General features: G+C 52.5%; 10 protein-coding genes across 10 annotated transcripts; 5 read left to right on the top strand and 5 right to left on the bottom strand.

The window, feature by feature from the left end:
- The first annotated feature begins 5808 nt into the window (after nucleotides 1-5808).
- BKA58DRAFT_388392 (uncharacterized protein) lies at nucleotides 5809-6186 on the top strand. The gene has a single exon (XM_046170645.1). The coding sequence runs from the start codon at nucleotides 5839-5841 to the stop codon at nucleotides 6082-6084; it is 246 nt and encodes an 81-aa protein (XP_046023310.1). The 5' UTR covers nucleotides 5809-5838; the 3' UTR covers nucleotides 6085-6186.
- Nucleotides 6187-8371: 2185 nt separating this feature from the next.
- BKA58DRAFT_460471 (uncharacterized protein) lies at nucleotides 8372-10277 on the top strand (the record flags this gene model as incomplete). Its single annotated transcript, XM_046174765.1, has 1 exon — nucleotides 8372-10277. The coding sequence occupies one exon, from the start codon at nucleotides 8372-8374 to the stop codon at nucleotides 9911-9913; it is 1542 nt and encodes a 513-aa protein (XP_046023309.1). The 3' UTR covers nucleotides 9914-10277.
- A 471-nt stretch (nucleotides 10278-10748) lies between these two features.
- BKA58DRAFT_460469 (uncharacterized protein) lies at nucleotides 10749-11563 on the top strand (the record flags this gene model as incomplete). Its single annotated transcript, XM_046174764.1, has 1 exon — nucleotides 10749-11563. The coding sequence occupies exon 1, from the start codon at nucleotides 10955-10957 to the stop codon at nucleotides 11561-11563; it is 609 nt and encodes a 202-aa protein (XP_046023308.1). The 5' UTR covers nucleotides 10749-10954.
- Nucleotides 11564-11707: 144 nt separating this feature from the next.
- Nucleotides 11708-14135, bottom strand: BKA58DRAFT_208533 (general substrate transporter). Its single transcript, XM_046166003.1, has 9 exons — nucleotides 13892-14135; nucleotides 13792-13842; nucleotides 13428-13741; nucleotides 13093-13285; nucleotides 12770-13041; nucleotides 12627-12719; nucleotides 12301-12571; nucleotides 12127-12246; nucleotides 11708-12045 (listed from the first exon to the last, which is right to left on the bottom strand). The coding sequence occupies exons 1-9, from the start codon at nucleotides 13936-13938 to the stop codon at nucleotides 11814-11816; spliced, it is 1593 nt and encodes a 530-aa protein (XP_046023307.1). The 5' UTR covers nucleotides 13939-14135; the 3' UTR covers nucleotides 11708-11813.
- A 1363-nt stretch (nucleotides 14136-15498) lies between these two features.
- On the bottom strand, nucleotides 15499-18122 carry BKA58DRAFT_208472 (cytosine-5--methyltransferase NCL1). Its single transcript, XM_046166001.1, has 3 exons — nucleotides 17224-18122; nucleotides 16927-17168; nucleotides 15499-16876 (listed from the first exon to the last, which is right to left on the bottom strand). The coding sequence occupies exons 1-3, from the start codon at nucleotides 18038-18040 to the stop codon at nucleotides 15668-15670; spliced, it is 2268 nt and encodes a 755-aa protein (XP_046023306.1). The 5' UTR covers nucleotides 18041-18122; the 3' UTR covers nucleotides 15499-15667.
- A 226-nt stretch (nucleotides 18123-18348) lies between these two features.
- Nucleotides 18349-19164, top strand: BKA58DRAFT_319005 (cell-cycle control medial ring component; the record flags this gene model as incomplete). Its single annotated transcript, XM_046167700.1, has 2 exons — nucleotides 18349-18459; nucleotides 18535-19164. 2 exons carry the CDS (start codon nucleotides 18349-18351, stop codon nucleotides 19162-19164), a joined length of 741 nt encoding a protein of 246 aa, XP_046023305.1.
- Nucleotides 19165-19455: 291 nt separating this feature from the next.
- On the bottom strand, nucleotides 19456-20540 carry BKA58DRAFT_208497 (cofilin). Its single transcript, XM_046166002.1, has 4 exons — nucleotides 20245-20540; nucleotides 20181-20191; nucleotides 19733-20039; nucleotides 19456-19675 (listed from the first exon to the last, which is right to left on the bottom strand). The coding sequence occupies exons 1-4, from the start codon at nucleotides 20245-20247 to the stop codon at nucleotides 19541-19543; spliced, it is 456 nt and encodes a 151-aa protein (XP_046023304.1). The 5' UTR covers nucleotides 20248-20540; the 3' UTR covers nucleotides 19456-19540.
- Nucleotides 20541-20817: 277 nt separating this feature from the next.
- On the bottom strand, nucleotides 20818-22993 carry BKA58DRAFT_208554 (chaperonin Cpn60/TCP-1 family). The gene is made up of 3 exons (XM_046166004.1): nucleotides 22694-22993; nucleotides 22499-22640; nucleotides 20818-22445 (listed from the first exon to the last, which is right to left on the bottom strand). The coding sequence occupies exons 1-3, from the start codon at nucleotides 22796-22798 to the stop codon at nucleotides 20932-20934; spliced, it is 1761 nt and encodes a 586-aa protein (XP_046023303.1). The 5' UTR covers nucleotides 22799-22993; the 3' UTR covers nucleotides 20818-20931.
- A 74-nt stretch (nucleotides 22994-23067) lies between these two features.
- BKA58DRAFT_388374 (uncharacterized protein) lies at nucleotides 23068-24167 on the bottom strand. Its single transcript, XM_046170644.1, has one exon. It carries the CDS (start codon nucleotides 23799-23801, stop codon nucleotides 23184-23186), a length of 618 nt encoding a protein of 205 aa, XP_046023302.1. The 5' UTR covers nucleotides 23802-24167; the 3' UTR covers nucleotides 23068-23183.
- A 1142-nt stretch (nucleotides 24168-25309) lies between these two features.
- On the top strand, nucleotides 25310-27761 carry BKA58DRAFT_470923 (uncharacterized protein). The gene is made up of 5 exons (XM_046175209.1): nucleotides 25310-25669; nucleotides 25717-25849; nucleotides 25897-26461; nucleotides 26512-26970; nucleotides 27017-27761. Exons 1-5 carry the CDS (start codon nucleotides 25450-25452, stop codon nucleotides 27437-27439), a joined length of 1800 nt encoding a protein of 599 aa, XP_046023301.1. The 5' UTR covers nucleotides 25310-25449; the 3' UTR covers nucleotides 27440-27761.
- The last annotated feature ends 86 nt before the right edge of the window (nucleotides 27762-27847 follow it).

The following is a 27847-nucleotide window of genomic DNA, read 5'->3' as shown; positions in this document are numbered from 1 at the left end:
CATCGTGTGGCAGATTCATGACCGCTAAAGTCCGCACCATAACCGATAAATTGGGACCTTGATGTTGAGGTCATGTCGGGTTGCAGCGGTGCAGCGTCGCGATAGTATAAGGCTGGTCGTTCGAACTCCAACAACAGACATAGCCAATACTCAGCAGTCACAAAAGCCAGACAACTTCGGCATGCCACCGCTTGCATCCAGATGCTGAATCTGGTCTCGAACCTAAAGCGCTTTCAAGGAGCCCGCAATGATGCCTTAAATGCGGAGATGCTTAGAAGTCCTTTGCCGACCAGCGATGTATCCTCTGCAACAGATGCCCGCTTGTCTGTCTTCGCCTCCCCTAAAAAATGCGGGCAAGCAAACATGCGCAAATAGCGCAAGTAGAAGTGGCTGCAAGACTACAATGCGCCATAGTAAGCTGGAAAATAGCGCATGCCTATTGTCTGCTACACTATCCGTATATGACTCAAAGCATTGCGTGATCTACAGAGCATTTATAGATGCTTGAAGGTGCAAAAGAAGATACACAAGCATCTAAGCTTGCGCTGTAGACGGGTCGCCCAGACGTAGCCTAATTAGTGTCTTTGGTGCATAGGAGACACCAAAAACAAAAGGCAAAAATAGTGGGCTCGTTACACCACGCCGCAGCGACCGTGTATCGAACCTAGGTTCGTTTATGTTAGCTTCTGTTTGTGTCCAATACACAGTTCCAGTCCTCTAACTAATGAAGGGACTTCTGGAAGCCGAGGTATGCTGCCAGGTACCCGACACCTGGGACCTTTTGATGGAAATCTTCAGAAGGCTTTTGTATATATCGCGATAGGAACTCGCTTCCGGTGTGTTTGGTGAAGGACTTTAGCGAGGCCGGATTATTGGCATCGCGGGGGTGTGGGACAGGCACGGCGGCGACAGGGTCACATCCAAGCACCTTGCGTGACCAATGGAGAAGCCGTCGACGAGCATCTCCTTGCTTCCCACCGTTTCCTGGCTGTCTTGCTTTTGTTCGTCCATCATCCTGCGTTGAGGCGTTTACAGGCCCGGCTACGGACAACCCCTCAAGGGCGGTCTTACGTCTTGCAATTCGATGTGCATTCCGTCCACAACAAGTCTCAAGGCATCTTGGCGCGATCAGAGATCTCCAACGTTCGTTCCGCAGCGAGACATCAGCGCACTCCGTGCCTATGTCTGGGAGGAACAGAACGAGTGAGACATTCCATCTCGCTATACTGATCGGATTGCGTAGGCACAGCCTCATGTTTGCATGCGCAGCGCAGGTGCACGGCAAGTGCACAAACTGTTAAAGTGATCTTGACCCCCCTGCATCGCCATCCTTGTGACGTCCCCATTAAGAGGCCCGATACGCAGGAAGCTCTACGTGCGACTTTCGTTGTTGCGCCGCTCGCATGATGATTCTCACGTCCACATAGTGCGAGTCTTGTTGACCCCCGAGGTATCCACACTCCATCACCTCCACCACCCCAATACCTCCCACCGCGACGACGCGATAGCAGTGCTGTCATGACAGAGGCGTCTAATACAGAAGACGTAACGATGAGAGGAAGGCGACTCGTTTTCCGTCGGGCTGCCTTGAGCGCAGATTTTGCAGATTTCCAAAACTCCCAACGCCGCCTGTCCGCGAAGTCTTTATCACCGCTGCGATCGGCTCCACAACAGCAACGATCGATCTTGAATTGTTCGTATTTGGGGCATTCAATCACGAGCGCTACATCGGCGCCCTGCTTTACCTCGCTGGTACGGATGCACGGAAGCAACATCGGCAAGCTGGATCGCCCTGTCAGGCGCACGATAAACGCGCCCAGATCCACGCAGCACCATGAGACAGGCGGCGGGAAGCGATACCCAGGCAAAAAATCACAGCACAAGATCCATCAGACTGCTTGCAGCAGTTCCGGAGCCCACAGGAAGCCGCCGTGACACACGATCCTTCTTCATCGCCGGACAAGCGCAAGGGCGGGGGTAAAGCCTTGCACACGCGAAGGTCGGACGATCCCTCAACTGTAGAATAGAGATATCTCACAAGCTGACAGTATCGTATACCAAACACACGCCGCCATGAACGACAGCTTTGTCGCAATCGATCTAGGTCCACGAGTCGCCGCGAACAACAACGCGAACGCCACACAGACATAACGTAATGAGGCAGGCGGAAGTCTCCTGACTATGGCTCTCCAGCGCCATGAACCTCTCGGCCACAGGGAACATCGGTACTGAGAAGCCTGTGCGAACAGCTTCGATCAACGATGTCTCACGTGTCACCGGTGAGCGACTACTCAGCGGACGTACAGGAACAAGATCATCGGTCTTGGAGCTTGAAACAACGGACTGCGACGTGGCGACTACCGTACCAATGTCATAATTGGTGGCGCCGCATGAAGACCTAGACGGATATCTCGCTGGCGAAACTGACTTTGGCTTGACTGGACAGCTCTCCTGGGGTTGGGCGCCATAACGCTGGTGAACGTTGAAGCCATGACTGATAAGAGCTTGGAATGAGAGCTTAGACTGCCGATACATAGAGCCATCAGGCTTGCTCGCACGTCCTACTTTTTGACATCTTCTTAAGGTGTGGGGTTGCAGGTTACTTGTTTGCCATGTCGCCATGCCAAACTTGCCGATATGCCCTAGTGAACGGAGTCTTAAGCACGCACTCGCGAGGGACACGTACGGTGTTGACGGCCGATAAGCAACCGTGATCGCTGGACTTATGGGTCTGCTCTTTTGGACCTAATACTGAGGGGATGGCTCGACAGTATTGCCAAAAGGTTGGTGACTTTAGATTCCGAGTAAGTTTGCCAACGGCTGGAGGACTTTGCCAGCCCGGAACCAGAGGGACCAGGCGGGTAAAGAAAACCGACATTATTAACCGGCGGTCCGAGATGCGTGATTCCAGCACCTCTCTGCCGACTACACCGGATACCGTACCCAGTGGTCACTCGTCGGGGTAGTTTGGTTCACTGATCGTGAGATATTGGCATGTACTTGTCGACCCGACGAGCATTATGCAAGATTCGCCACAACTTCGTCGATGAGCCGCGTGGAAGAACGCAGAGCGATACATTTAGGCACAAGCTGTCACGACTGTCGTGAACGAGCTTCTGCATTCAGTTCGGACAAGATCAGCGCCGATGAGATGGTGGACAGTTGCTGTTGCTCTGATCTACGGTGGCAGCTTCAGCTGGGAGATGATATGCTCGCTGAAGGTCAGACTGTGGAGCATCCACGTCTTGCTTGGGCAGAACACCCATAAAGCCTGATCGTCCTGCAATAGTTTGTTTCGCACCAGACGCAGGCCTTGCATTGTTGCTGGGTTGTAGTGATGCTATCGAAAATCCAGCCTACTCAATGCGAATATGAGTGTAGATGACGCTCTGAACGGTAAAGGTTTCGCAACTTTCGATTTGCAGCAAGACTAGAGATGTACTCATGTGCCTCGAGCATGCACAAGAGTTGTGATCGTAACAGGGATCAAGCTATTCGATACGAGTTCCGCATCATCTGCCAATCTGACCCTGCTCTCCTCGGTCGACTGGTTCTGCCATGCAATCCTAAAAGCTTTTGCGATCGGTAATTCCACCTCTGATGCAGGGCTATGTATCGACAGAGCGATGCATCGTAGTCGTCGTATGACGAAGAAATGTAACTGTGTAGACCATGTCTGCGAGCTTCCGCGGTACGAACAACAGCGAGATGATGCAAGATGGTACATCAATTCGCTAACCGAGTAATCGCTACAATCTTCCCTTTGTGGCTCACAACCCGTAAGGTACCCGATACTTTCTCTTGCCAGATCTTCTGCAAGACAGAGACAAACATTGTGTCGATTCGAAACAGCCGAAGCATGGGATGCTGGCACCCGCGTACTCGATATCGATGCGCAATGAAGATCGTAGTTCATGAACCTTCGGCCGTAGGACGCCCATGCAGGCAAGGGAAGAGAACTCGATTGGTATCCCTTGGAGGTGTGGCGATGCCAGCATGGCTTTGGCGAACACGCTTGTGGTGAGAGACAGAGAGAGGTCTTGCCCTAGTATTACCTAGGGTTTTGGCAAGGGTGACAGTGCGAAGCTGAGCTCCGGAGGGTCAGCATAGTCAGAGCTATACTGTCGCATCGCCAACGGAGGTTGGTGGATACCTGCAGCCAAAGGTGGAAGCCAACAAGGCTGTCCAAGTACTCAAGTAACCTGTGGCTAATATTTGGTTGTCCTGCACTCTCCTCTTCGAAGGCGTTATAGCTTCCTACGCTGGGGAAGATGTTCAGTCGGAGCTTGGCCGAGCGAGAGGTCTCTTCCGCGGGGGTCTCAAATCCTCAACAGCGAAAGGACCGAGCGGGCAGAGTGGCCGCAGGTGTAAAGGGAGTCGCGATGGGATCGCAAGCGTTCGGGCGGTAGGTTTGTGATCTGACACAGGCTGCATGCAAGGTGGGCGCTGCTTGGAGACACCTTCGAAGTTTGTTCGAGGCTCGGCGACTGTGAAGCTGTAAACCTGGCGACAGAAGTGAAGTGCGCAAGCAAGCCAGTGTTACTTTGCCTTTACCAAGCTCCCCAGAGAGTTTGTCTCCAGGCATGTTGGGAATGGGAGAACGATGCGGACTGCCGGGTGAGGCGGGTCGTCGCGTTGAGGCACACCAGCTCGACCTGAAACAGCCCTACCTGGTATCATACCACCGTATGTCTTCTTTAAGGTGCCACTTTAGGCGAGCGGCAAGCCGAAAGCTGCAAGGCGCAGTCGAGGTCGTCGTGGCGGGTGTACGGCGGGTAGGAGGATGTCCTCTGATGGGGAGCCATCTCAGCGGCTGGGTCGCTGGGCGGACTCGAAAGACACATGCATCTCAGAGGCTCGAGTCTTCATCTCCATGTCGTATAGCGAACGCGTCGTAGCGATGTGGAGTCGATTTCGTGGAGCTGGTGGTTGGTGGCAAGTTGGTGTGTGGGCTGAGGCGAGAAATTCAGGAGGGAGGCGCGGTGGTGATCCAGGCGGACTTCAGAAGCAAGAACAGCCCCACCCTGTACACAGCAGATGGGTGAGTAACGACTCTGTCGTCGACGTATATTGCACAAAGCTACTGCATCGATGCAAGTCCCCACGTCAGAGCAGAGAGAATCGGGCCGAATCCTTCGCGTAGGACTTAGCGAAGCCAGCCCCGCGGAGACACCAAGCCCTGGAGAGACTGCGAGACAACGGCATTGAAGGCGACGCACTGCATCAGAGAGGATGAGAAGGGTTATTGTAACATCATGGCAAAAGCTGCTGGATCTACCGCCTCTTCAATTGGGCTCAAAAGGTAATGCACACCATGTAAGATGATGCAGGCAAGCCAACCCTACCTCAACCCTACTACGATACAGACAGATGCTGACACCCAAGCAGATAGTTCCTTAGATACAGTACTATATTCGTAGACCCAAAATATACCATCTGTTGACTTTCCAATGTTGTGCACCTGCCTGCCTTGTGGGACGAGATTCCGCCAAGGACAGGAACCGATGGGGCATCGTCCCTGCTGAACGCACTCCTAGCGCCAGAAACTCTAATCGCACCTCTGCCCACTCCCTCCAGACCCCTCTTGTTTACTGACCACCCCTGCCTCAACTTCCTTTGCGACTTTCGCCAAACACGAACCCCCTTCTCATTCGCACAACTAATGCAGAAGAGCTTCTCATGCGTGTCATTACGGTTCAGATCCCCTGGATATCCTCCTCAGCGGCACAGCGCGTCGCCTGCCTACATCGCCATGTCTGGTCACCGCCGGCGCGATGGGCCACTTCCACAACCGCGTCTAAAATCCTGATCAAGCACCTGTATGCAAGGGCATCTCAGATGGTAGCAGGCTGTACACTTGCATTTGCTCTCCCTCGATGTGTCCTTCGCATTCTGGCCTCCGACGAGGCTCGGTGTCGTTTCGACATCAAGCTTGGAGACAAACATCGCACTCTAATGACCTACAGCGCTGCAGCTGCCATATCGTTTTGCAGAAAGATGATCTGGCCGTATAACTCTCCACCGCCATCTCTTGATTGTTACGGTCGATCCTCTGTCGCTCGAGCTCATACTCTACTGGCGTGATGACGGTACAACTTCGATGGAACAATCAGCAGTACGCTTCTGCATATGCTGTCCCGACGTCAAGACTGCGCCTACCGTTCGAGCGTCACCGTACCTTCGGACTCCGCACCAATCTTGATGGCTTTGGTTCCCTTTCATAAACGCGTGCTTCTGGATGGCTATTGACCGCCTAGGGAGTCGAGCAGAGTGTCAAGACAGCCCTATAACCCCACAAAGGTGTCTGTCTAGCATGTCAGCGCGAGACTTACATTTACCAACTATCAGGTCCAAAGTCCAAGTATTCAGCAGGGCTCATGTGGATCTTCCCTTAAGAGAGCTCTAGCATTCCAGCCTGGGAACCATTCCGGCAGGTAAACCCAGCTGGCAGTATGCAAGAGCTTCCACCGCGCGCACCCATCGTCTTTGGACCTTTTTCTGAATAGTCAACAACATCAAACCCACAGCTACTGAGCCTACCATGAATGCCTATGCTGCTCCGTCAGCAGACTTTGGGTTTATGTTCACAATTCATTGTTTTGCCATTCGGTTCGTATTCGGTATTTGGATTAACTAGCGGTAGGTTTCTTCCGCTTGTCGAGAGAAAGGTAAGATCTATTCATATAAGAGGTTCTCTTACTCTGTCAAGTCTAAGTCTGGACATGTCTTTTTTTTTTTTGCATCGTGGTCCTGATATCTTTCTACACGCTCTTTTGTCTCTACTTGGGCCTTTAGGTCCACCAGAGAGTTTCCTGTTCTTCTTCTTCCACATCTATCAAAGCACTTGTTCAACCGGCTGTTACGCTCTGGATCCGTCAGCTTGTTCAGGCGTCTCTTTCACAACATGATCGAGCGATGATGGTACACTGCTGGTCAGGCTTTTTTTTTTTTTGCAAACAATACTAAAAGAGATGGGATCTAAAAAAAGCCTTCTCTGGAACTCAACATTCTAGAACTGCATACCATTAGCACGGGACCCGCGACGTGGGCTCAATGAATACTCATGGCCCGTAGCCACCACAATAGGCAATGTACATCCACGGGGATACAGACAATACAATACGTCTTTCTGATTGTAGTCAGCTCACCGACGCCGACTATCAGCCTTTACCGCCAGTTTGCCACCCGGATTCCCACGTCACCAAAGTATGAAGCGCGGGGTAGGACAATACATGAACTTTTGCTCACGTGTTGGAGCTCGCTCATGCTTCGAAACACCGTCAATCCGCGCCGTTACCGCTTATATCAAGCGTCACTGAGACTTGTGGGCATATATATATATGTCTTCAACTTACCTTGACATAACCTTTCCTCATCCACAAAGGCTCTTGCGACCACAAGTTCAGAACTTCAAAAGCAAAACGTCGCTCTCTCACCTGAATATCCTCGCTTATACCGTTCAGCAAGTCGACTATATGCCCGATCAACATTGACAATTGGAAATCGGCAAGTGCTATCCTTATCTTCCCACGCAGTACCGTGCAGTGCCTTCGCAACTTGATTGGAAGCCTGCACAACCGCCTGATATTCCGGCACGTCAATTGCTATCCTGCACCCAAACCGAATTACATCGAACGAACTTTCAACTTCCAACTTACATATCGAGAAGAACGTGGTGGTGGTCGCTTTACGACAGTGCCATCTTGACTGCTTTGCATTATCTGTGGTACCTTAGCGTCCTACCTTGTGGCTCAACTGCACGCCGTCAGCCACCGCACCTACAAACTCTTCTCCGTCTCGACCAAACAGGACACAGCAAAGAAGACATATAGACTGCTACGGTTAGGAAGTTCAGAGTGAGCATTCTTCCGGCGTCTCCCGTGCTTCACGCTGCCTAGTCCTGTTTGCGAAGAAGAAGGGGTGTGTTGCTGTGGTCTTGGCTGAGCGTACGTTGAGCACGTCCTTCCTACTAGCCAGTTCGTCGCCTGCGTAACTGAGCTGCTCCGGAGCTCGATAACGCTAGCGCCTCGTCTGCCTCCCCTAAGTCCCCTCCCACAGCTGGCCCCTCTCTACCCCACCACCTGTAAACACCCTCGCCCACACATCTCCAAAAGGTACGTACCCCCGACAGCTTAGCTGCTGCTCCCCCTGCACCATACCCTCCTTTTGCCCACTTCAGCAGCACGCTGGCAGCTTCCTCGTTGCGCTGCAGCTGGTGTTGTTGATCCTCCTCCGTTCTCCACCCCCGCACACAACGCGCCGACTCTCGCGTACATACTGAGCCGTTGCTTGACCTCTTGCTAATATCAAAACAGAGAGCACTTTGTTTCTTGATCCCTTGCTGTAACTTGCGCGGAAGGTATTGGAGATCATGTCCCGCTTCCACAACAACCAGCTAAACATGGTTAGCCTCTTCGACGAGGAACCAACCACACCAACTCACAAGCCAAATCGCAAGCGTACTCGCAATATGCCTGCGCCTCAGTGTCACTCAAAGGCGCTCCTAGATCACGGCGGCCCTCTCGAGACCTACCGCGGTCCAGAGGTCGACAACTCGTATGTTCATTACGGCTACGAACGTGATATGTACCAGCGCGGTGAATATCACGCTGTGCGCGGACATGTTGCTCCTGCTCCAGCTCCGATCAACAATAACGGTTCTGTGAGTTATACTCCCACATGTGACAGCGATTACGCCGAGAGCGATGGCGAGGACCACCCCCCATCCAAGATCCCAAAGATCAACAAGGATGGCGCGCCTCGCAAGCCACGCCAGCCTCGTCCCAAGCTGCTCAAGTGGAGTGACGACGATTGGAAGAACGTAGTCCTCGGCATCGTCTGGGCCTGTGGTGAGACTGGTGTTCAGATCCCGTTCGACCAGGCTGCCCAGGTTGTCGGCAAGAGCTGTACTGCTGGCGCACTTCAGCAGGCCATCTTAAAGCTGCGCGGCAAACAGATCGACGAGGGCTACCAAATTCCATCGTTGAGGATGGCGTGGACGCGCAAAAACAAACGTTCATCTTCCTTGTCGTCCACTGCTAATACGAACTCCCAGGCCTCTTCCGGTCAGGACCCATTGACTCATTCCCGTCCGTCCTTGATCGTGAAGCTAAAGGTTCTAGTGTCCAACTCTGTCGTCGTCAAGCACTCTCCCGGTTTCAACAAGGCCGGCGCTGATTGTGTCCATGAGGAGTCCAAGGAGAAGGAGGAGGTCCTCAACCATCGTCAAGATCAGAAGTTCGGCGAGCCTGATGGTGATGTCTTCACCTTTGACTCTACCAGCGCTCAGAACAATGATAGTCACGGCGATTTCAAGATCAACGGCTCTGCTGGTTACCACCTCCCGCTCAACGGTAATGTGCCCAAGGGTGGTCAAGGTTTCGGTATCGCCATCGATCGCAAGTCTCCTCCCGATAAGTCCAGTGGTTACGGTCGCGACATTGTCCCCCAGCGTATGCCCACCCGCAACAACGCCCAGGCTTACCTCGAGGCGTATGGCACCAATGGAGACGACCGCGGTGGAGAGATGGATTCCATCGATCTTGGCGATGATTTCGACCATGCCGAGAATGACGAGGCAGCTCTCCTGGGTCACCCTCGCCGTGCGTTCCTCCCCGAGATGTCCCCTTCGGTGGGCCATGCTTACGAGAGTCCTTATAGTTTCTCTTCGCAAGAGGATCCAGTACACCTGCGCTCACCTCTGTTCTTCGCGTCGGGACAGCGAGAAGCCCAAGGTTTCCTTGGCTTGGAGTCTTCTCCACAAGATGGGCCTCCGCTAGATGCCGGTCCCTTCCCTGATCTGTTTCCCCACGACGTTTTCCCGAACTGCGGTTTCACTCAGGGCTCATTCGTCGACGTACCCATGGCCGAGGCTCATGAAGATTATGGTTTCAACGCGGGACATTACAACTAAAAGGACCTCGCCTCGTCACCCGCCTTCACGCAAGTAATGGTTCAGTTTACACCACTGTAAGAACAACTGATGTATCTTATGACCACTTTGCTAACCGTTGTTGCCAGTATGATGGACGGTTTTCTTATGGTATCACGAGGTTCACGGATGGCAATTTCTTCATTTTGGCTGCTGGTTTTGCAGTCTGGATATGGTATGATACGACACGGCACGTTACATGAACACACTGGGTGTTTATCTTCTTCATGGCTGATGTGACTACTTGGCTTGAGACATCTACGTCGGCCTTGCTAGCACTTGGCATAGTCTTCGCACTACATGATTTGATGGATAGGATACCCGCTTCACGGATGAAAAGTTTAGGCACTTAAATAAAGGAAACTTGCATTCCTCTATGATGAACACTAATGATGATGACGATGCTGCTACTGATGACGTGAGTGACCGAGTGAACGACAAGACCATGATCTGATACCTCTTCGTTTACTTGTACAAGCGAACTAGTACCCTCCAACGCAGAGTTCAATGCGCATTCGCAGTACAATAGCCCCCGGTTTCCGGAAATCGTGTGACTCACACGCTGGCTCAAAAAGAAAGGGCACGCGACGCACAAACAAACGCGAAAAGTCACGGTGAACGTGACGCGTCAATAACAATAACAACATGATTTGCTGACGGTGACTGAGGATTTAGGCACCCGCGAAAAACGCTTCCTTACACCGACAAGGAATGGCGCTTTAGGCCGAGATACTCGTTTTGCATGCCCGCTCCGCAGATCGGGTCTGGTATGTATTTAGTGTAGGATGCAAGGTGGTATGGCGAGCTGTTCGTCACGTGTGAATTGAACGCTCCTGGTTACTTGAGTATGGCAAAGAAGAACTACTTCACTGACGCTTGTAGCTGTCTTCGCGATCAAATTATGCTCTATCCTTCTCCCGTCAATTTGCTTCGCGACCGACTTCTCATCTGCTTCACGTCCCAGATCTTCAATTCTACCCACCTGCTGGCTGACATCATCATCATCGTCATCATCATCACAGCATGAACATGGACCTCATCAACAAAATGATTCTTTGTCCTGAACCGACTCTCCCACCGACCGCCGCAAACTACGAGCCTCAGCCCCGACACCAAACGGCTTACTTCTTGTATTTGAAAAGCATCAACCCCAAAAGTACGCAAGAAAGACAACACGAGATACACCCAGACAAAGAAATGGACCCAAGGTTTTGGTCTGGAGGCATGGGCATGGGGGGAGGAATGGGATGGGGTATGGGAGGCGGCATTGGCATGGGAAGAGGTATGGGCATACCAAATATGCAACAGCCGTTTCATCCACCGCAGGGCTTTCAGAACCCGAATTCGCCTCTCTACCAGCAACAACAGCGACAACAAGCACAAGCGCAGCAACAACAGCAAGCTTCTGAGCCCCCAGTAGCAAGCTCACCACCACCGAAAGATTCCAAACACCCCCGCTTCGTCAACCCCTTCAAGGAAGAGAAGCCGCAAGGGTCTTACGGTAAGCGCGAGTACGTACCTGGGCAGGAGGCGATACGTATTCCATTTGGGCATCGAGGTGACGATCCGTGGATTAACTGGCATATGATGCAGGCAAGGAGACAATTGCAAGGGGGGAGGAGAAATTGGTAAGGTAAGAGGGAGAGGTTGGAGAGGTTGGGTAAGCACATGGAGTGGTGGTGATAAAGTAATGCAATAGCGAACAATATATTGTTGGCCACTACCTATCAAGGTGAAGGCATCAACTTCGATGCAACATTACATCCTCCGTTCTTCCCCATCTCTGTGATGCTTTCGCATGGACAACCCCTCATCCGTACATATCCCTCATCTCTTGTTCCTAATTATCCCCACACCCCCTCGTATTTCCGTCGACCCAAGCCTAGTTCTCGATCTTGGGCGCTGGAACAGCCTCATCGTGCTGCACGCTCCTCTTCCTCTCCTGGTTCTGCGCCACCTCGCCCAGACTCATGTTACGTCCACCCTTGGGATCCATCTCGGCGAACTGGACAGCAGGACGGAAATCCTGCGACTTCCACGCTTTGCTGACGATGCCGTAGAGTTCGTCGACTTGCTCGAGAGTGAGGCCCTTGGTTTCGTAGATCATGAACCAACTGTGGGGGGAGGATTGTTAGCGTTCGTTGACGCAGATGTTGGGGGTTGGGTAGTATGGTGTTGAGAGAAAGTGGACTTACACAAAGGCGATGCAAACGAAACAGAATGAGCCCCATACGAAGAAGACTTTAGATTGGAGGTTTGCGTGGTCTTCGTCGACCATGTAGGGGGTTGAGTAGGCGATTGCCCAGTTGAGCAACCTGGAATATGCCGTTAGTCTTTTGCGGTACTGTATTCATTCGCCAGGAACATACCAGTTGGATGCTGTGGTCATGGAAAGACACTTGGCGCGTGCCTTCAGAGGGTACAGCTCGCCTGTTACTACCCAAGCAACGGGACCCCAGGAGCTGGCGAAGAAGAAAATGTAGATGCACACGAAAGCGATGGCGGCACGTTGAGCGGCAAGATCGGATGTACCGGCTACCGTTCCCGTGATGGCGACGATGTATTGGCATACGCACATGCCGATCGCTCCGAGGAGAAGGAGATTGCGTCGACCGAGGCGTTCAACCATGTAAAGACCCGCTAGAAACCCGAAAGTTAGTATTGTTTTCTTTCAACTCGGGCATGAGTAGCTTACGGAATGTGGATGCGACGTTGACGCAGTTGGTGATGACTTGGATGATGAATGGATCCTGGAAGCCGGCGTTTTGGAAGTATTGGGTACCGTAATCTGGAAATATTAGAGGAGAGCCGCAAATGCGCAAAATGGAAAGAACACACAGAAGATAAAGTTTACACCAGTAAGCTGTTGCAGCGACTGCAGTAGGCATCCAGTGATGAGACGCTTGCCCAGCGTTCCCTTGAAGCAGTCGGCATATGTAGATTTTCCTAACGACATCTCGTAAAGATGGTTGGCCTGAACCTCGTTCAGTTCCTCAACGATAGCTGGGTGATCGACCGGTAGACGACGGAGCTTGCCGAGACTGTCGGCAGCCTTCTCGTATCGGTCCATCTTGATGAGATATCTCGGTGTCTCTGGCAAGAAGAAAAGTCTAGCGGAAGGTTAGCAGCTGCCACTGTCTACTTGACATCAACGCGCTTACCCGCCGACAAGAATGATAGACCATAAGAATTGCACCGCGATTGGAATACGGTATGATCCTGAGTCATTGCGGTCCTTAGTCGCATTGTTTACAATGGCCGCGAGCAGCAATCCAATCGTGATAGCAAGCTGGTAAGCTCCTACAATCGTTCCGCGAATCCATTTCGGTGCGGTCTCACTCTGGTACATAGGAACTGTCGTCTTGTCAGTTCTGATACAAGCGAGCCGGATGCCCCACAGAGCCTCATCGATGCGGGGCGAAGGGCGTCAGCCACCATTGACGATCAACCCCACGTTTTTGGGAACAGGAGAACGACAACAAAAGCGCCGACTTACTCAAAGCTGAGATAAGACCAACACCATAACCGGCGAAGAAACGACCGGCAATGAACAATGGTTGCGCTGTCGCGGCCGTCTGCAGAATGACACCGAGGTTGAAGACGACACCGGCAGAAACCATCAGACCGAGGCGTCGGCCAAGTAGATCGCCAAATGGCGCAGCCGTCAAAGCACCGAAGAAGGTACCAGCGGAGAGAATGGACACGATCAGAGAGTCCTGAGCTGCTGTGATACTGAGGTCTGGTTCGGTGGAGAATTCCTTCTTCCAGTAGTCCATGGCAATAATGCCAGAAATGGTACCTGTGTCATATCTAGGGAGATCAGAACGTGCGCTTGATACGGCAATAATGTGTAGGCTCACCCGAAGAGAACACCACCAAAGGCGACGAAGAGACCGATTACAATGGCAGGCCTTGGAAAGTGTTAGATGTATGCATGGTGTTGTGTCCGGCGAAGCTTACCATGCCTTGCCAGCGGTGTCTGGCGGGGGCTTGAGCATGAAACCCATGATGGCAAAGTTCGATTTGACTTGTCAAAGATGGCAATTGATAGTGTCGCGAGACGCGTACTCAGACCGTTCAAGGGAGCGCGCAGTCACTCTTTATCACAGGACGCAAGCTCCGAGTATCTCTCCATCCAGCTCGCGATCCCGACGAACCCTTGTCCCATGCCGCTGCACCTCAGTGCCATATCACAAGCTGCTAATCCCGGTCTGTTTCCCAAGCCAGCCATTCTTGCATGGTTCGCCCCGCATCAGCGTACCACAGTTGGTTATTACCCCGGACTCGGCAGACTGACCTCCCTCACACCACTTACGTCGGAGGCTGATGACAAGACAGCGATCATAAAGCCAGTCACGATCGCCCAGCAGTTGTTCGTCACGGGAGCGAACAAAGACTGTCGATGTGGTGGCTCAGTCAGACCATGTTTACAGGCAAAACATCATGTCAACTCTCCCTTTCCGGTATGAGCGCGTGCGAAGGTAAAACCATCACACAGGAAATGCCGCATATCCTGCAAGCGAGGCGACGCGTTCTTCCAGAAGTTTGCCGCTCTCCAATGATCGCGTCAACCTTGCGGCATGTCAGAAAAAGAATGGGCCGATAATCTCCTTGCCTTGCAACCCCAGGTACTCCAGAGTGGGGACTTTGACGGTACGATTCTCGGAGCGTCTAACCTTGGCAAAAAAATGTTTCCCCCGCGCAACACCAAGATGACCACAACGAAGTTGAGAGTGCTAGACGTCGGATACAGCGGCATGTAATCTCGTCGTCCTTTCACAAGGGGCCATGGAATATGTGCTCGTGACGGTTGTTCTTCTCCTCATGTGTAGATGTTACCGCGCCATCCTTGAGCCAATAAGCCTTCGCTTCCTTTCGCTTCCCTTCGATGTTTGAAAGCTCGGCATTGCTTGGACCGACGCGATGACTCGGGGACGTGTGCTTACGGCGCAGCATCTGCATCACGACGTCGATGATGAGTGGTCGACGGAGCTGTCATGCTTGTCATGTGCCGTGCCGTCACCTCGGTCTTACTGCGACGATGGACGTCTCTCTTCGAGGCTGATTTTCGGGAGTTGTGAGGATGGTTGAGGTTGATGAATTGTGGAGGTACTCCGGGGTAGCTGCGGAGTCTAACGGGCGCACTGGCGGCGCTGGACGTCAGAGGCATCGACGACGCATCGCTAGAAGCCACGAAGACGTTTTTCGCGCATCGAAACTCGATCGCGCAGGTACAAAGTTTGCAATCGAGGCTACAGAAGGTTCAGAACCAGGTCCCGGGATTTGGATCTCAGTAGGCAGACTCATCTTACCAGACCCTGGGAAGGAACCCGCTCATGTGTTTGGCAAGATTGGTTGGGTATCTCACCAGGGTGCGACGATCGCGTTGATCTGCTGAAAACAGTGGTGACATGTCCACCTAACAAGCTTCTTTGACAGTAGCCAATCTTGAGTCAGGCATGACGAGTAATGGCAGACCGCTGCTTGAAATGTAGCGACGCGGACTTTGCAGCCGCCTCATGTAACAGGCAGGAGCTGCGACGCACTTGAGCTTGTTGTCAAGATTTTGAGAGAGTGACGCGATGTAGCCTTGACCAACAAGATACATAAAAAAACACTCATCGATGCGAAAGCCAATTCAGTGACAACAAAACTCTTCTGAGCATACATTGGTATCTAGTGAGAGGAGCCCAGACTCCTGCTTTTTGTGCTTCCTGCCTTCCAAATAACAACACACTATGCCTTGTTCTTATCACCACTCTTTCTCCGCGCCTTCTTAGACTCAACCTTGGTCTCTTTCGCGCTGACGCCGTTAGGAGTAGACGCGACTTCAATACCGCCGCCCTTTTTCTCTTTCCTGCTCGCCTTTTCCTTGGCACTCACGTCGCCGTTCTTGACCTTTGCTATCTCCTTGGGCGACTCCTTGGTTGCCTCCTTAGCGGTCTTCTTGGGCGACTCCTTAGCGATCTCCTTAGCGGTCTCTTTGACAGTGCCATTTGCAGCCTTCTCGCCCTTTGGCACGACAGCCCTAGGATCCTTGCCCTTCCTGCGCATTGTCTTGACCTTTGCCTTCTCCATGTACTTCTCGTCCTCGTCCTCATCGAAGCCACCAAAGTCTGATTCATCGTCGCTGTCCGCTTCGATGGGCCGGCGGTCGACTATCTCAAGTCCCGTGGCTGGAGCGTTGGGGTTGGCGGTATTCTTCGCCTTTGCGATTGAGGATTCGTTGACACCGACAGCGTTGGGCGGGGTAGGCGCGATCTTCTTGAACTTGGCAACGAAGAAACCGTCGACGTTGTATGTGTGGGGGTAGTATCTCCTTGTCATCTTCATCGAGGGGTGGAAGGCCTTGCCGCCAATGTTGGTGAATCCTTCCTTACCAAAGGTGAGACCGGTCTCTACGAGCTTGACGTTCGGTCGCTTGTTCAATGCGTACTGAACGACTTGCTCGTTCTCTTCGAGAGTTACTGAACAGGTACTGTAGACGATGTATCCTCCGGTCTTCGAGTGATGATTGACGGAGTCGATAGCGGCGAGCAACAGCTGCTTCTGGAGATGGGGTAGCTTCATGAAGTCGGCTTCGGTCTTGTTGGTCTTGACACTAGCATCCTTGGCGATGACACCGGTACCAGAGCATGGGGCGTCGAGAAGTACACGGTCGAAACCACCCATGACCCTAGGGAACTCAAGGGCTGAGTAGTGGGAGACGATGACGTTCCTCGCGCCTAGACGATGGATGTTTCCTATCAGACCCTTGGCACGATCCTTGTTGGCATCGTTGGCAAAGATGCATCCCGTGTTCTTCATCAAAGCTGCCAAATGTGTTGTTTTTCCACCAGGAGCAGCAGCCATATCTAGCACGCGCTCGTTTTCTTGGGGTGCCAAAGCCATAACGGGCAAGAACGAAGAAGCGGCCTGAAGAATGTAGTGTCCAGCGAGGTATTCCTGTGGAGGGTCAGTAATGGTTCGAAACATTCATTGTATGTAAGGCTTACAGGTGTGGCTCCGAGAGGCACTTGCGCATCGAAAATCTGCAGACCGACTTTAGACCACTTTCCAACAGGCTCAAGTTGTACACCACGGTTGATCAAGCTTTGCGCAAGTTCTCTTCGATGTGTTCGGAGGGTGTTTGTTCGGATAACGACTGGTCTTGGGGTCTCGTTGGCTTCGAAGAAGGCTTGCGCTTCGCGGGGCGGGAAGAGGTTCAATAGCTTGTCTGCTAAGAATTCGGAGTAGCCTGTCAATAATATTAGTATGCGCACAAGTTGAGCTTTCATGAATCATGAGCGTACCGTAGTAAGCGCAGATGTCCTTCAAAAGCGACGCTCTGTACTCCGCCCTACTCCGACCCTCCTCAGCAAGGTTCTTGAAGTCGTCCAGTACACGGATAGTGTCCGTAAGCCTTGTGCGCAATAGCTGGATGTTCTGGTTGACGAGATTTGTGATCGGCCTGCCATCCTCGTCCTCATCCTCCAGAATCTTAGGTCTCTCCGCAACGATGTTCGTTTGCATGTTGCTCTCCTCCAACTCGGCTTGCGCTTCCGCATCCTCAATCGCCTTCTGCATGTCTAATCGTGTAGACAGACCAGCAATGTTGGCGGCTGTGAGCTTCTCCTCGGCGTCCTCCTCGTCATCGTCGTCCGACCACATGGCTGCGCCTCTCCTGATATCGTCATCCGAATCTACAACGTCGGATCCGAAGTCGTCGTCGTCCATGTCCTCATCGTCTTCGTCTTCGGATGCGCTACCAAGCGCATCAAGTCCGGTAACGTTGATGTTCTCCAGATCGGAGTCCTCAATGTCTGACATGTCGTCCTCATCGTCCGAAGGTGGTAGAGGCGCCGACTTCTTTGCCTTTGCTTTGGCGCCGTTCACGACAGCAGCAGCCGTCTTAAGAGGCTGCTTCACAGGCTTGACGGGCTTTCCAGCTACCCTCGTCTTGGGCGTCGCCTTAGCCTTAGCCTCCTTAGCTTCTCTTGCAGCCGTCCTGCTCCTCTTCTTGCGCTCTGGGTTCACAGCTTCGGGCGCATCTTTTCGCTTCCTGGTAACTAGCGATTCATCGAGGACATCGGGCATGCCCTGCTTCTTCATACGGCGACCTTGACCCATGGCGACGATTTTACCCCGCAGGTGTTTGGTGGGTGGTAAAACAAAAAGGTCGAATTATTGAGAGATGGCAGCGTGAACCAGCAGCGCGAACACCGAACTTTCGCTAGCACTTTGGAACTTTTTCCACGCTAGCGGACTTCCTTTGGGCTTAGCGCATTATGTGCCCTGGTCGAGCTGCTGCGGTCCACTGTCCCGCAACACCAACAGCGTCATCGCACTGGAGCTATACACATCTTCGACCAGCGCGCAAACCTACCATACCGAACCTCTATTCGACATCGCATTCAGCAAGCCTCCAACAATCCATCATGTCAGAACTCGCATTCTGCAAATCATTCCTCAGCGCCTTAGACGCCCGCCCGCCCAAGCTCTCCAGCGATCACATTGCAGACGCACGCCAATATCCCGCACAAGGCGCAGTAAGTCTTCGCAGCCCATCTTATACACGTTCCCTATACATGTGCGCAATTATCAGAAACTGACCACCCCGCCAGTACACCCTCCCCCGCCTCCCACACCCACCCCACCCGCAGCGACCAAACCCCAAACCCACCACCAGCGACGATGCCTCCACACCATCTTCCTCTTCAATCTCCGTGACGCTCAAACCCATGAAGCCGACCACACCTACCATCCCACTCAGCTCAATCGACCCATCGAAAACCTCCGTATACGACCTCAAGCAACAGTACGCGACACAAGCCTCGTTATCAGCAGCCAAGATAAAGATTCTGTACAAGAAGAAGCCAGTTACGGATTCAAAGACACTGTTGGAAGTCATAGGCACAGATGCGGGCAGTGAAGTCGAGTTTGGGGTTATGGTCATGGCTGGCGCTGCTGTTGGTGGGGCTGCGAGCCCGGCGTCGGCAGGGACACCGGTGACGAGTCCGCCTGCTATTGCGCCGCCGACGGAGAGCGAGAAGGGGCTCGCTAGTGCGGGAGAGACATCTGCGGGCACAGCGACTGCGGCTGCAGGTGCGCCACTTGGTAGTGGAAAGGAGGTTGTTGCGACAGACGAGTTTTGGGGCGATCTCAAAAACTTTGTTCTTCAGAGGACCAAGGATGCGGATGAGAGTGAGAGGTTACTAGGCGTGTTCAGGGGAGCGTGGGAACAGAACAAGTAGTGATCTGGCATAGCTGCTAGAGACAACGGATTGCACTCGCAGATATTAAGGAACACTACGACAAGAAACACCGCACGTCACATAATGCAAGCGTCCAACACAGAGAGCTGTCCATCGACGACAATTTGACCAGTTTAGCCTATCAAAAGCATACCAAGCCTGATAATGCAAGTTACACCCGGCACTATCACTGCCCACATATCGCATGTTTCGTCTGTAATCATCATGCGCAAAAGCTCGCTATGCCATGACCGCTGCCAATCAACCGCTCGAATCGTTTTCATTTCATGTCATTACCAACCGCAGTCGTTCCTTCCTCCATACTAACAGGTGCGCGAAATCGACAGGTCGGAAGGGAAGATGGTGGGAGAGGCGCTTAGCGGCCCTTGGAGACACGGCTCTTGATGCTCTCGAACTCGATGTCGTCGGCATCGTTGGCTTGGATATCGGCGGCGAGACCGTTGAGGGCGCGCTTGATGGCTTCCTTGGAGGATGAGTACATCATGCGGGGCTGTCAATCGTTAGCTAACCTTTCCCTATCAATTCACTTCTCGTTGTTGTGACGTACGTATTGCGCGGCATCATCTGGCGTCCAGCTGATAAAAGTGATCTTGCTCCTGGAGCCCTCTCCGCTGTCGAGCTCGTACTCGACGTCGAACACGGCGTAGCGACCGCCAATGCCCTCCTTGCCCTTGCGGTCCTTGCTCTTGGCGTTGAGCAGCTTCTCGCGGAAGACGTCGAAGTTGGCCTCCTTGGAAGTCTCCTCGACGACAATCTCTTTCCAGTCGTCGCTGATCTTGTAGATAATCCATTTGATGTCCTTGCCAAGCTTGAGCTCGTTGAAGGTGCTGATGCACTCGGGCGAGACGGAGACACTGCGTCGCGGTTAGTACGTGCGGAGGCGATGTGGTGCGCGAGACGGGTGTCGGGGTGGTAGAGGTAGGGGGAGCTATGCGGGCGCGGGCGTCGGGCAGCGACAGCTGTTGATGCCCTGTTGTTTGTTTTGCAGTACGTACCCGGATTGAGCCTGTACTCGTCGTTAGTTTGAGTTCCCTAATATCGCATCTCGAATATGCTCACCATAATGTCGGTTGTGTAGAGTAGAGGATGCTAGAGGGAGATCGAGGCACCGGGTAGCTTTATCAGTACTGCGGTTGCCTGTCAGCGTCGTCGTCATCGTTGCGATTGCCGCGTGCGCAAATGCAGCAGTGAAGGAATGGCAGCCTGTTTGGTAATGGAGGGGTGGCAGCTTACGTCAATAGAGAAAACTGATCTTGGTGGATAGTTGATGTGTTTGCGGGAGAAAAGGCGGAGGTGAGGAGTGGTGTTGCTGAGGCTGAGCGAGGGTAGTGGGGTGGTTTTAGTGGGGTTTTCTTCAAGCCCTGGAGCACGGCACGATACCAGACACGTTACAAGGTTGCCGCCACAGCAACCGACGCGGTCACTTATGCTGTAGAGCATCGACCAATCCTGTGCCTTGCAGCATTCACAACTCAAGCATATGTTGTGCATCTTGAAAACTCGTTTGAACTTGTTCATATTTCCTTCGTCGCTTTATCTTGTCCTTCCCAGGAGATTCTTACACAATATCGTACAATAAAAACTAAATATCCAACAATGCTGCGCTTTTGAGAAATCATGAGTGAAGAGCGGAGACCAACCTAATATCGTGTACATAAATCATCGCTGGGAAAGGCATAAGACTAAAGTCGTTATAACAGAATGGGGGTATAAGAAGAAGAAAACAGACGGCTAGACTTCACTTGTTTAGAAGCCCATTCCGCCCATGCCTCCCATACCACCCATACCGCCAGGCATGCCGCCTGGAGGACCGGACTTCTCCTCGGGTGCCTCGACGATAGCGACCTCAGTAGTTCCGAGGAGTGAAGCAACACCGCTGGCGTCAACGAGAGCGGTGCGGACAACCTTGAAGGGATCAAGGATACCAGCAGCAATCATGTCAACGTACTCGCCCTTGGCGCTGTTGAAACCCTTGTTGAAGTCACCCTTGTACTCGTCAATGAGCTTGCCAACGATAACGGAGCCCTCGGCGCCAGCATTCTCGACGATCTTGCGGGCGGGGTGGGTGATGGCGTTCTTGACGATGGTGATACCGAGCTGCTGGTCGAAGTTGGCAGCCTTGACGTTACCGAGAGCGTTGGCGGAGGCCTTGAGGAGACCAGTACCACCACCGGGCAGGATACCTTCCTCAACGGCGGCACGGGTAGCGTTCAGAGCATCGACAATGCGGTCCTTCTTCTCACCGACCTCAACCTCGGAAGAGCCACCGACCTTGATGACGGCAACACCACCAGAGAGCTTGGCCAGGCGCTCCTGGAGCTTCTCCTTCTCGTACTCGGAAGTGGTAGCGTCATTGATGACGCCACGGATCTGCTCACAGCGCTGGGAAACCTGGTCCTTGCTGCCCTCGCCGTTAAGGATGACGGTGTCCTCCTTGGTGATGGTGATAGATCCGGTGGAACCGAGCATGTCGGGGGTAGCCTTCTCGAGCTTGATGTCGAGGTCGTCGCTGAAGACAGTTCCGTTGGTCAGGACAGCGAGATCGCCAAGGATGGACTTGCGGTTGTCACCGAAGCCGGGAGCCTTGACAGCAGCAACCTGAAGCTGACCACGGAGCTTGTTGAGAATGCAGACGGCCAGCGCCTCACCGTCAATGTCCTCAGCAATGATGACAAGGGGACGGCGGAGCTGCTGGGAGGCCTCGAGCGCGGGGACGATGTCCTGAACGGCGGAGATCTTCTTCTCGGAGAGGAGGATGAGAGGCTTCTCGAACTCGACCTTGGCGGTCTTGGTGTCGGTGATGAAGTAGGGGGAGATGTATCCACGGTCGAACTTCATACCCTCAGTAACCTCAAGCTCATCCTCAGTGGTCTTGCCCTCCTTGACAGTGATAACACCCTCCTTTCCGACCTTCTCCATAGCGTTGGACAGAAGCTTGCCAATGTGTGTGTCGCCGTTGGCAGAGATGGTGGCAACCTGCGCAATCTCCTCGCTGGTGGTGATATCCCGCTTGTTCGCCCTGAGGTACTCAACGACAGCCTCGACAGCGGCCTGGGTACCCCGCCTCAGGTCCATGGGGTTGCATCCGGCGGCAACGTTCTTAACGGTCTCGGAGAAGATGGCGCGGGCAAGGACGGTGGCAGTGGTGGTACCGTCACCGGCGGCCTCGTTGGTCTTGGAGGCGACGTCCTGGAGCAGGCGGGCTCCGAGGTTCTCGAACTTGTCTTGGAGGGTAATAGCCTTTGCGACTGTTACACCATCTAGAATGATGTCAGCGGGCGATGTCAAAGATGGTGGCGGAACTCGTGCATACCCTTGGTGATCTTGGGGGAGCCGTAGCTCGACTCAATCAATACATTGCGACCCTTGGGACCCAGTGTTGTTGATACAGCCTTTGCAAGTGTGTCGACACCCTTCAATAGTCCTGCTCGTGCCTCGACGCCGAACTTGAGCTCCTGCAAATTTATTAGTTCTTTTGTCAGATGGTGTAAATATGCAATTGCCATACCTTGTGCGCAAACCTCTGCTGCTGGAGGTTGTAGCTGGTGGACCGGAGCTTAGAGCTCGAGTTGAGGGCCGAAGTCCGCGCCCGCGATGCGAAAGCTCTTTGCATTATGACGGAATTGGAATGTGTGAGTAGAGAAAAAGGAATCTCAAATGTTGCTCCTAGACTCCAGCTTTATGCAAGATAACCAGGAATAGTGTGGGTGAAGAGGAGGATGCGGAGAAGAGTGGTCGCAGATGTTCGATGCCTCTAAAAATTTGGGTCGCTCGACGATTGGAATCATCGAGAAGGCGCTATGACCACATCCGCGAGCTAGCCTCGGCTTTCGCTCCATAACTCCATCGCCAGCCTCACGTTTCACGTTTGTCAGCGCCTGAGATTTCTACTGGACGACTGTAGGTACACCAAGGTTTTGTGTAGAACTCAATTGTCAAGGATGAGGGGTGTGTGCATTGACTCTGCTAGAACAGAACCATCTGGGTTAGCTAGGTGCCTACGCCTTCTGGCTGACCATCAACATATCACCATCGGTGCGCTTGAGGCCAACACCGAACATCGAAAATATTTCCCGCCGCTCGGCACTAAGGCTTACCGCCCCATGCACCTTCTGGACCACCTCGATACATCTCCAAACATGCAGGTGCTCTTCGTCAAGCTGCCAGATTGTTCCCCTCGATCCACTGCTCAACTCTCTTAGCATCTTCGTATCCCTGGCCTGCCGAATTTCCATCGTCGCTTTCGGAGCTTCATCTTCAAGGGCTCTCTCTTTTGCGGCCTTGAACTCTTTCTTACTCTTCCCTGCTTTCAATATTTGCAAAGCAAGGCCCTTCTCTGCGTAGGCGGCCGTAGCTTGGGCCTTCACCGGGCCTTTCCAGAACTCGACTTGCGGGTTGTCGTTTTCGTGTAGCAAGTGGTAGTATATTGGCTCTTCACCTTCGTCACTCAACAGGTGTAGAGGCTTGAATATCGATACGTTAGCAGGGGGCCAGCGTGTGTCGCCGTATGGGCACTGATTCTTCTCTTCTGCCGTCAGGGTCTTCTGACTTGCAGTACCGCCGTTGCCCCCTCCGCCTGTACTGGATACTGGAGGCGCAAGTCGAGTTGGATCCATATGTTGTGAGACCCGCGCAAGTGTAGGCGTGAACGCTGACTCAGGCGCAGGCAATTATTGTCGTTGTAAACGGTCCTCGCGAAGTTGCGAGCTTACTGTTGAGCAGGGTTTGGAGCTGCGCGATTCTCTCGCCCGTAACTCTTGAGTGGATCTCCTTGTGGCGTGTTCTGCGGCATGGTAGCTTCCTAGAGACTGTTCAGGAGAGCGGGTTGAGTGACGCTGTTGCTTTGCGTTCGCCGTTACGCATAATATCTTCACAACTACACGATTGTCACGTCAGCGCGTGTGCTACAATGAGAAGTGACATTTCACAGGTGTGGATTGCCGTACTGTCTAGGAACGTAGACCGGGGCGTCTTCGAGCAGCATCCTGCTGACAGGACGATGCGGCTCTGCCCGATCATCAAGACCTCGAACGATCATCTGCAAAGAGTACGCATGCAGTGTGATGCACATGCATATGGGGTGACTAAAGCGGCTGACCAATGGCATAGTCGTGCGATACACCAGGCAAAGCAGGCAAAAGAAGGCAAGCTGGGCTGCTCGCCCCAGACTCTCAGGTGCGTAGCTGCCTAGCAGCACTGCAATCATATCGACACGTAAAGCTCCACGATTTGCCGACTTTTGAAGAACCCGCATCTGTAATGCAGGACATACTTTGATGCCCACTTCGATGTGACGACCCGCATTTCCCGGATCTGTTCGAGATGGAGTCATAAGGCTGAGGCCGCTCATATAGAAACGTATATAGTTTTGTCCTCAGCCTTCTGCGCCTGATCTAGGAAAAGCAGTGCAGGAGACTCATTTCGACAATAGTCAGCCTACCATCTGACTTTCAAGCAACATAACCTACACTGCGGGCATTACGTGCCCATTGCGCCTGGCTCAATCACAGCTTTCATCCGCCTGCATGGCGCCCCATGGCCGTCGACCAGCCGATCCAGCATTAGGGCAGGCGCGTGAAGCTCAGCGCAGACCGACTCTCCCGTCTGCGAAAAAAGGCGAACGCGTGCAAGACACATACGCAGTATACGACGAGTTCCCATGGACGAAAATCGAAGAGTTTCTTAGGAGCAAATGGCCTGACTGGGAATTTAAGCCGAAGCGGGTATGTTGCGCCTTTATCTTCTAGAATTCAAATTTGACCAGTTGCGCAGTTCAACGACAAATGGGTCTTTGAAGTACCAGAGAAGTTGACAGATGTGAGTGTATCTTGCTTTTGCCTCGTGTGCGTTCGGAACGTGGCTGAGTCGTTCTAGGGCGATCGAAGGGAGCTGAGGAACAGGAGAGATGCGCCAAAGGTCACGAGGCGACCCTCGGTTTCTCCAGAACCAGAGGAGGGGCAAAATTAAGCCTCATAAGTGCCAATGAAGGATGAAATATAGTCGTCAGCAATACACAGTTTCTGCGGTCGTATCTAGACCCTCGTGCCATTTTCCGTTTCAAGGTTCCCGGTGAGTGATGGTGGGGACCCCTGACGTAGCTACCGCTTCGCGCCTCCTGAAACCACACAGCCGCTTCCAAATCAGCCAGTGTCAGCCTTCCGAGGCTTTGTTCTACCCATTCGAACTCCATTGATATGTTATATCTACTGCATTCCTTCGCACTAAGCGATAGCCGTTCGATATGCGCTAGCTCAAACTTTCGAGATGACATGCCAAATACCCGTTGAGCTGCAGAATTCCTACCTCAACAGCAGCAACTATCCAGCAAACCTCATCCCTACTGAACTTTTCTCAAGCAAATCGAAGCTTGTCTCGTACAAAAAGCGTCTCGATGGGGTCGAGGCTGAATTCTGTCTCCTGGACCACCAGGTTGGCAGGCTCTTCGAAATACCTGTGATCGATATCGGCACGGTTCATAAAGAAGGTAACATCACAACTCAGCTATTATATAACGATTACTAATTCACCCAGTACGCGGTAAAATATACGTGCATTCACACTCGAAAGTCATGGAATGGCTTGCTGTAGAGGTCGTACAAGACGCAAAAGACCCCAACGTACAGCATGTGCTCGCTCGAAAGAGAGATCCAAGATGCCGATTCATGTATGTTCCTGTAGGCTCCTGATACATTCATAATGCTAACGTTTCAGCTACTTCCATGGTGAGCACTCACGCGCGCAGTTGAACATAACCCGAGAAAGCCTCTGCCATATCCTGTCCTACCATCAAATCATGCCCGCATATTTAGACTTCATGCTGGTTTTCGGTGGGCAAAGCGAAGCCAAAGACCCTCGTTTCAGTGGGTTTCGTGAGCAAATACGTCTCAAAACCCCAAACAATGGGCACTCAGCACCCGAGTTAGGCCGGAGTGGCAAACATTACCAGCTCTGCTACAACTTGAAAGGCGTACAATTCAAGAAGGAGAGTAACGAGGACCTAAAACTTGATGAGTGGTCAATTAGAGATGCTGCTATCTACCACAGATTCGACGTAGAATATGGGACGACACTGTGGATTGTCACCAAGGGCGGCAAAGACTTACGCGACCGTTATGAGGAACTTACTAGGCCAGCTGGTCGGCCAGGTCACAAGATGTACGATGACGCAACATCATGTTTCAAGTCAGCCCTTGTGACACATTTGCTTTACTGTCAGTGGTCGACAGAGGACTGGAGATGGTACATTGTCTGGCTTGAAAGAGTGGTAGAGCAAGAGGTGAGTGCGTCCATTGGTACCTATGTTCACGCTGACATCACATCTTACAGAGTAGGATGGCCGTTGATGGGCTCCGTGGCCCTGGCTATGCATATCGACAATACGAAGCATGGGATATTCAAGATCTGCAATATTGGCAAGACAAAGCCAATGAAGCGGTCATGGTCTTAGAGGCCAACGCCAAGATCTTGACAACTCTACGCAAGTTCTACTCGAACCTGATGGCGAACAGGAATTTTCCTGATGTGTTGAAAACATCCTGTGAAGACCACTTATCCGCCTTCTTTTCGCAGCTGGACGAAATCACTGCAGAGTTTGACATGCAACTAGCCCGAGCAAAGCTTCTCGTGAATATTATCAGCGACAGGAAGCAGCTGGTATTGCAGCATCTACAAAGCCAAGTCTCGGATCGAACAGAACAGCTCAACAAGAACCTCGAGAGAGAAACTGTCGTCATGCGTATCATCACGATCTTGACCTTGATTTACCTTCCGGCCACTTTTGTCTCAGTAAGTCCACGATCTTTTTTCTAGAGCTAGCTCTAACAGATATCAGACGTTCTTCAGCACAGATATCATCAAGTTCCAAGACCAGAACCAGAACTCTGCTAACTACGACAACGGCTCGTTCTCCAACCTCGCCCTTGAGCGATGGCTTCAGGTTACGATACCGCTGACTGCTCTAACGCTCTTCGGTGCATGGTCTACGTATCGCTTCTACAGTATATCGGCAAGAGATCTGACTTTTTTCGAGCGTTTGAAACGCGCGATGTTGTATACGGCACCCCCATCCTCAGAAGCAGATTCATATGAGCAAATGCCTCCAAATCATGGCCCCAATAACCCAAACGCAACCACTGAGGTCCCAGCAAAGCGATTGGGGGCCTCCATGTCTCGTTGGACTTCAAACGTACAGAAGTTCAGGAAGAGCCATACTGTCCTCCCTCGATATGAAGGTAGTTCAGCCAAAGCTGGTTGACTGGTGTCGATGCGAAGCTTTAGGTAACACGACCTTGAGGAATTGCGGTATCTTCTTGTGTGGCAGCCTTCGACATAAGCCCACAGATTGAGAACGTGGGCCATCTCTCATAGTTCTGCGCATTATGTGTCCGACTGCAGTGTCATAAGCTGACGCTCGGTTGCGGCAGTGGGCGGGTCGAGGTACACACGGAAGGTGGGTAGGTAGGGCTTAGCGAACTGGCGTTCATCGCTGCCCAGGTGCGGCAGGCCTCCAACATCAAGAACTTTAATTCCACATCGCATCCGTACTATCGAGAATAATTCAAGCCATTGCATATCACAATGTGACCTTCGCTACTCACCGCTGGATGGTCGAACTTACAGCCAATGCAATAATGTGCAAGCAGCTGAGCAGAAATCAGCCTTG

This window comes from Alternaria rosae, assembly GCF_020736505.1.
Source record: "Alternaria rosae strain MPI-PUGE-AT-0040 chromosome Unknown BKA58scaffold_7, whole genome shotgun sequence".
Lineage (NCBI taxonomy): Eukaryota > Fungi > Ascomycota > Dothideomycetes > Pleosporales > Pleosporaceae > Alternaria > Alternaria rosae.
The sequence above is the reverse complement of the archived record's forward strand: the minus strand, read 5'-3'. Positions and strand labels throughout refer to the sequence as shown.

Coding starts and splice junctions, on each gene's coding strand:
- BKA58DRAFT_388392 (XM_046170645.1), top strand. CDS start 5,839: ATGGTAGCAGGCTGTACACTTGCATTTGCTCTCCCTCGATGTGTCCTT.
- BKA58DRAFT_208533 (XM_046166003.1), bottom strand. CDS start 13,938: ATGGGTTTCATGCTCAAGCCCCCGCCAGACACCGCTGGCAAGGCATG. Junction 13,843..13,891: donor GACACCGCTGGCAAGGCATG/GTAAGCTTCGCC, acceptor ACACTTTCCAAG/GCCTGCCATTGTAATCGGTC. Junction 12,572..12,626: donor CAACGTCGCATCCACATTCC/GTAAGCTACTCA, acceptor TCGGGTTTCTAG/CGGGTCTTTACATGGTTGAA.
- BKA58DRAFT_208472 (XM_046166001.1), bottom strand. CDS start 18,040: ATGGGTCAAGGTCGCCGTATGAAGAAGCAGGGCATGCCCGATGTCCTC. Junction 17,169..17,223: donor GGACATCTGCGCTTACTACG/GTACGCTCATGA, acceptor TATTATTGACAG/GCTACTCCGAATTCTTAGCA. Junction 16,877..16,926: donor TGCCTCTCGGAGCCACACCT/GTAAGCCTTACA, acceptor GACCCTCCACAG/GAATACCTCGCTGGACACTA.
- BKA58DRAFT_208497 (XM_046166002.1), bottom strand. Junction 19,676..19,732: donor CAGATGATGCCGCGCAATAC/GTACGTCACAAC, acceptor AACGATTGACAG/CCCCGCATGATGTACTCATC.
- BKA58DRAFT_208554 (XM_046166004.1), bottom strand. CDS start 22,798: ATGCAAAGAGCTTTCGCATCGCGGGCGCGGACTTCGGCCCTCAACTCG. Junction 22,641..22,693: donor AGCAGAGGTTTGCGCACAAG/GTATGGCAATTG, acceptor ATAAATTTGCAG/GAGCTCAAGTTCGGCGTCGA. Junction 22,446..22,498: donor CTCCCCCAAGATCACCAAGG/GTATGCACGAGT, acceptor ACATCATTCTAG/ATGGTGTAACAGTCGCAAAG.
- BKA58DRAFT_388374 (XM_046170644.1), bottom strand. CDS start 23,801: ATGGATCCAACTCGACTTGCGCCTCCAGTATCCAGTACAGGCGGAGGG.
- BKA58DRAFT_470923 (XM_046175209.1), top strand. CDS start 25,450: ATGACATGCCAAATACCCGTTGAGCTGCAGAATTCCTACCTCAACAGC. Junction 25,850..25,896: donor GATCCAAGATGCCGATTCAT/GTATGTTCCTGT, acceptor CTAACGTTTCAG/CTACTTCCATGGTGAGCACT. Junction 26,971..27,016: donor TTCCGGCCACTTTTGTCTCA/GTAAGTCCACGA, acceptor AACAGATATCAG/ACGTTCTTCAGCACAGATAT.